This window comes from Poromitra crassiceps, assembly GCF_964638095.1.
Source record: "Poromitra crassiceps genome assembly, chromosome: 18".
NCBI lineage: Eukaryota > Metazoa > Chordata > Actinopteri > Beryciformes > Melamphaidae > Poromitra > Poromitra crassiceps.
Genome location: NC_139636.1, coordinates 29,790,839 through 29,797,463, shown reverse-complemented (window position 1 = coordinate 29,797,463; position 6,625 = coordinate 29,790,839). Strand labels below are relative to the sequence as shown.

At 46.1% G+C, this 6,625-nt stretch overlaps 1 protein-coding gene across 1 annotated transcript; it reads right to left on the bottom strand.

The window, feature by feature from the left end:
* Positions 1-2,167: 2,167 nt before the first annotated feature.
* Positions 2,168-6,051, bottom strand: exosc6 (exosome component 6). The gene is made up of 2 exons (XM_083655199.1): positions 5,719-6,051; positions 2,168-5,029 (listed from the first exon to the last, which is right to left on the bottom strand). Exons 1-2 carry the CDS (start codon positions 5,994-5,996, stop codon positions 4,483-4,485), a joined length of 825 nt encoding a protein of 274 aa, XP_083511325.1. The 5' UTR covers positions 5,997-6,051; the 3' UTR covers positions 2,168-4,482.
* Positions 6,052-6,625: the final 574 nt, after the last annotated feature.

Sequence of the window (6,625 nt, the reverse complement as noted above, 5' to 3'; positions counted from 1 at the left end):
TCCAGTTTAACCCTGGCCTTTATTAAGGAAAGAGTTTCAGCATCTGTGACTGAAGTCAAACAATGAATTAGGCTGTATTGCTGGCTGGCAGGGTTAAGTTTCACTTTGATCATTTTACAATAGCGGCACATACACGGTATTGTTGAAAGTCCAAAACATAGCCTATAATTTAGCAAGTTAGGTAAAGCAAAGGTAAACTTACATCTGCGTTCTGTCATGTTGATCGTTTGTTTGTGACCTCAACGATTAGGCTGATTGGTTGCCAGTGCCAGGTGATATATGACTCCTCCCACAGCTGTGCACCCCCCCCCCCTCCCTGCCTGGATTCACCTGCAACACAGGTGTGACTCGGAGCCTATTTAATCACACTGCTTTCAGAAGAGATCTGAATAGACCCTTCTCACGGGGGCCATTTTGTGTCGAGAAGCCAGGGTAAACACAGGTGCAAGCAAAACACTAATGAGGGTTTCCAAATCCCAATCATGGAAGTTGGAAACCCTCATTAGTGTTTTGCTTGCACCTGTGTTTACCCTGGCTTCTCGACACAAAATGGCCCCCGTGAGAAGGGTCTATTTGTTTATGAGGTGCAGTGCAGTCACACTGCTGCCAGATGGTTTATTTTGTGATAGTCCTGATCTCAAACCCAGCTGCCTTGCAAGGTAGCGGTCACTGGAGGTGGGATTTAAATGCAATGAACCTACCAATAGTAGGCATTGCTAAGCCTATATAATTACACATTTAATAAGTACATGTTATTGATTCTTAGTTGCATTTTTCACTTTGTAATCATATTTTGATTATGGTGGAAAATATGATAGCAACAACCTATCCATCCATACAGCACAAACACATAGCCTACAAAAACTCCTTTTGCATGCAACACAATGTAATCATTAGGGCTATGTAGGCTACAGTTAGTTTAGCCCCAAATTGACCCTAAGGTAGGCTACTTAGTGTATATATCATATATACTTGTGCAGTATTGGGGTCACATAGTGTTCTCAGCGGCAATAAGGGGTGGGATGGCTGTTCAAAACGATCTCCTACCCGTCTCCCACGTCCGATTGCAGATCCGAAGATATGATAGTCCCCCTACTGAAGCCAGTAATTTGACCGGCGCTGTTAAAATGATGCTGCTGCGTGAAACAACGTTTAAAAGCAGTCTTTCCACAGCCTGCGCTGAATTTACAGCAGGGTGCGTTTGATCTCACTATCATGGTGCACCGCTTGCACGCAGCGAGCAAACAACACATGCAGTCACACGGAGACGGCGGCACAGTGATCCAATCATCAAATCCAGCGCACCTGGGAAGCAAAACATGTCATGAAATACTCAAACTCCAAAGGTTCCTGTCGGCACTAGGAAGCTTCTCCTCTCCTCAATACGGCACAGGCTGTGGAAAGACTGCTTCGAAACGGTGGCTATCATATCTTCGGATCTGCAATCGGACGTCGGAAGACACACAGCATTTAAACACAAATACAGAAAGCTTCTAACAGACAGCGCTAGTCATGGACAGTTTGAAAATGACTGTATTGGCAGAGCTTTGTAAAATGATATCTCGCGGTTTTTGTAGCTAATCTGTGTTGTTTTTGATCCAAGTCCACTTGAAACATTTATATTAGGTGTTCATTTGGAATAAGACAAATTGAGTCTTTAACAGGTTATTAGACTTGGCGACAACATATTCAGGAATGATCCCAAATCAGCGGCTACGCATGACGGGACAGAATCTAGTGTCTATTTATCCACTGATGCAGTCATTGAAAAAGTGAGCGCTTGCATGTATTTTTCTTTTCAATGTGAGGCTCATTTTTGAGCTTCAGCAACCAAATGCATCGTTCCAATTTAGGATGCGTTGAACATAGCATTTATGTGCATTATTTAATAGTATACTATTAACAAAGATCTATGCAGTTAAATAAGTCATATCAAAAGACTACATGGATGGCAGACATACAAAAATAGACTGATGTCACAGGGAGGACTGTACATTATAACCTAGAAGAAATCTGATGTGGGAGGTAGGAGGTAACAATATGAAATGTCACAGTAGGGTACCGTATCTACCAAAATATCATGATGTATTAAACCTCCCCCTCCTGTTTTAATTAAACGTACTATGGCCCATCGAAACACAAACAAGTATTTTGTTTTCAAGAAAAATATCGCTTTATTGAACTGAAACTAATATGAGAACATTTACACAAGGGTCCTCCATTATGAAGTCATTGTAGTGGCGTGCGACTCTTGCGTAACACAGGGGTTTTCAAAGTGTGGGAGCCTCCCCTCAGAGAACATATAGACAGCTGTGCCCCTCCCCCAATTATTATTGCCATTATTATTACTATTATTGTTGTATGTTCCACTCTGGCATAAAAATGAGTTCCAAAAATGTTGGAAACATCTTTATCCTATTCTTTAATATTTTAAAACACAGGCGGGCTCCAGACTCACTTTTTACACTAGGTGCACCGGTGCGCCGTACTTTTTAATTTAGGTGCACCAGCACATGATTTAGGTGCACCCACATTTTTCACCCACACCTTTTGGCACCGCAATAATACATTTTAAGACGTAATACATTATGCTCCTATAGAGACACTGCGTAACGCGTCATCATTCAGAAACCACGCCCAAAACGGGGGAAAACAGAAACCCCCCCTCCAATCCTGGTGTTCTCCTATGTCGCGTGCATGGTTGCGTGTTGCACAAAAAGATTGTATATACGGAAGATGAACACTCCAACTTACTTCCTTGACAGCTAGATCCACGTTTCTTCTCGCCAATTCTCAATGGCTTCCTTGTTTTGCTCGGGAGTACAAAACAACTTTAACTGGCGATTTTTTTACATTTGTTGTCTGCGCAGCCCCACCACACAACAGCTTTTAGCTATGTTTAATTCAAGGAAAATGATGCTGGTGTGTGGAAATTAACGGAGCTTTTCCCCCCGTGATGGGCGTGGCCTATTTCATGCAGTGTCTCTATAAGTTGAAAAAGTTAGGAGCACATTTAAGGACACAATGATTCATCTCGGATACCGTTCTCATGATGCACTATGAATTTCTTACCAGAATGACTCAATGCAGCTCATTGGCTATTGTCATTAAATTATCATTAACCATTTATTTAGTCATCTGTAGTTTGCCTAACAGTATGTAATGATTGCAGTGAAAAACCATACCAGATAGCTGCTTTTAGATGGTCTAACATTAACGGACAGCAGTCATATTGTCAACACATTAGCGATCTTGAATTACATGTTGGGCAATGTTATTATTCCCAGAATTTGCTTGATAGTTATAGTTAGCGAGATGCTAACGTTAGCAATGCTAATTAGACTCTAAGATATCATTGTCATGCCAGCCAGCCTAACGTTAGCCAGCACTCATGTGTGTGAAGCCGTAGCTTTGTCTCCCGCATACAAAACCACCATCTGACACATTTTAATTCCATCTGTTTGTGACTGCAAGTCCGGTACGAGTGAGTCTGGCTGGTCACGTTAGGGATCTGGCTGGCTGGCTGGCTGCAGACTGTCCTGTGTTCCACTAGCGATAAGAACAATACGACTTCCAGGCGGATTTTCAAAGTAAAACGATTATGCTCAAGTCTAAAGCACTCAGAAGCAATTGAAAACGTTTTATTTGTGTATTTCCCTGTCTTTGTGTGTGTGCATGATGAGGGGGGATAGATTGACAGCACGGCACGCTGTGGCGAGAGAGAGAGATGCTACAAATCATCCCAAGGTGCATCAGTGCATGTTATACAAATATTTAGGCGCACTGGCAGATTTTAAGGTGGGAAAATGTGTGTAAATAGGCGCACTCTGGTCTGGAGCCCTGAAACATCTTTAACCTTCTTTTTGCAAATATCTTGTATCAAGTCTAAATGTTGCGTTCTCTGCACGTTCAACCGGTATAGACTGTGTCTGCTGCCAGGCTGGCCAGCACGGACAGACAGTTCCCCAGCCCCATAAACGTTGTAGAATTGGTCGGAAATAGCTGCACCACAACAGATACAAAAACATAAGCATATGTGTTTGATGTACATACAAAGAACTACTGCGATCGGATTTGTGAAACACACATTTTTTAAAAATCACAATTTCCTTCTCCGTGGAGCTGCAGGTTTCTCCTCTGACAGCTCCTCACTCGCCTCAACCATGGATGTACTCAACAGGCAGCCAGACTGCGGGAGCTCCGCCCCCTGGCTGATTTGTGCAGTGGAGGTCGTGAAGCCATTGTGCAGCATGGTGGGCATTTTATTTTCTCTGATTCCCCCCCTTATGTCGCTCCTTCCCTCAAGTTGTCTCGCGCCCCCCAGGGGAGGCACGCCCCACACTTTGAAAACCCGCTGGCGTAATATATCATGAGCACGGTATTACAGGGAAAACTTATGGTACAGGAACTGTGGTTTCTTGCGGTTTACCTTAAAACGGTATATCGTTACATGGAAGGTGGGAGGCTCCTGGGGTCAGTCTCTCAGCTCTCCGAGGGTGGAAGAGCCCCCTTGGCCACAGCCTTCGCTAGGGTCTTCTGGACGACCGGGTACAGTTTGTAGCATCCCTCGATGCAGGTGCGCACCCCGGCCGTCAGCGTCTCCTCCTCCATCTCTCCGTCCGACTGCAGCCCGGAGATCTGGTTCAAGCTGGGGAGGAACGCGACTGTCAGGCGGCCCCGGTTCTCCGCGTGGCCCGGGCAGCTGGCGTTCTCCTCCGCGTACGTGGGGTCGATCACATAGGAGGTGCCGTCCTGACGGATGGAACAGCCCAGCACCAGGTCATACATTTCGATCCCCGCGTCCGCCAGGGCGAGCGAGGCGCAGGTGACGGCGTGGGCCAGGACCGAGCCGCTGTTCTCCAGGACCATCACGTTGACCTCGACCTGCGAGCGCGGGTATTTGTGGAGGCACACGGCCGGCTGCAGGCTCTCGTGCAGCATCAGCGACAGGTCCTTCTCTTCACTCCCCTGGATCCAGGAGCCGCGCTCCGGGCAGGAGAAGGGGGCGAACCGCATGTCGGTGATGAGCCTGGATACAGAGGAAGAGAGGGCGCTTTGTCATCTGCAGAAATTCTTCCCAGTTGCCCCAGCTCTATTTAGTAAACAGCACACCCGGCTAGAGTGAGAAACACTCAAGGCTGGCTCCATAGGGTCCCATTATAAAGTTACCTGTTTCCACCCATTGATGCCATTTGTTTACCAAAATGAACAAATGACAAACACAGCATAGCAAGTAAGTAGTATGTAATTAGAATCAAAAGCAGCCCAGCCTTCAAATAATCTTTGAGGAAACTGTAATAAGACAAGCTAGATCATTGCTGACCCCTCTCATGTCTTGTATTCAGAATACGAACTGCTTCCATCTGGCAGGCGTTACAGTCCCAATCAAGAACAAAAAAAGACACCTCAACAGATACAAATACTCTTTCATCCCCATATCAGTCAGTCTCCTAAACTCAGGTCATAGGTAATGTATTGTTGATTGTACTGTAAATTATTGATGTTTGCACTTTGGTTGTGTGTTTGCACATGTCGGCACTGGTGTGCTATGCACTATTGTTTTTTGTTATGGCACTGTGTACCTATGTGGCAGCCTGTATGTCCAAGACAAATTTCCCTCGGGACAAATTAAAATAATCTTGAATCTTGAAAAATGGTTGTCCTGCTCAGCACGGGGGTATGAGGGGGGGGATTGAAGACCTGTAAACATTTCCGTACCTTCCGCATTTCATATCGGTTTCATCTTTTCGGTCCATCTCTCTGGGGCCGTAAACACAACACATCAGCTTGGTGTCTCCAGCCTCGATGTATGCTGAGCCTTTGGCCTGGCTGACGAGCCCGCACCGGACGAACACCGGGCGGACATCCACCTGGTCCCGCTGTCGGCCGTCCGCTCTGGGGCCGTGCGGGGGCAGCACGGCCGCCGGCCTGCACAGGAACAGAGACGGGCTTTGAGACACCTCTGGCCCGCGTAATCTTTTAGTGTCAGTAGGCATGTTGAAGTGAAATGAATGTACTGAGCTAGCTCTGCGGTACTGTCCGCGTGTTTCTTTCCGCTGTATTCTCAATCCGTCCGGCCTGAATTGTGTCCCCCGGAAACAAAGCAAGCAGAACAATGGTTCCGCCTGACGTGTACGGTCTTGGACTTGGCGTGGCACCCGGCTGGTGCTGCGTGCTCAAACACAATAAAGTGGCCAAGAATAAGCAATGGTTGGCATTTCCCTTATTACAATGTTTTAACACGTCGTTGTAATATTGGTTTCCATTTGAGGCAAACACCAAATGATATGGGTTGATGAATGGGCCAGGGGCAAGCTGAAACCAAACCAACTACAGCGTAGAGTAGCGTACAGTGTAATTCCTTTTCTAAATACGTTTTGAGTCATTGTTTTAAATATATCTATATCATATACCTCCGCTAAACATGATCCGCACAGTCATTATTCTCTCGTGTGAACAACATGGCTACAGTCAGACACCGGTCACGGTGCCGTTTTCATTGCATCAGCCAGACAAGCCTGAGCAGTTCATGCAAACAGGTGGCGGGCTCGCCTAAGATTGACAGTACACTTATCCAATAGAGACGGAGACTCACTGACGTGCCGGTGTGGTCGGACCAATAGGC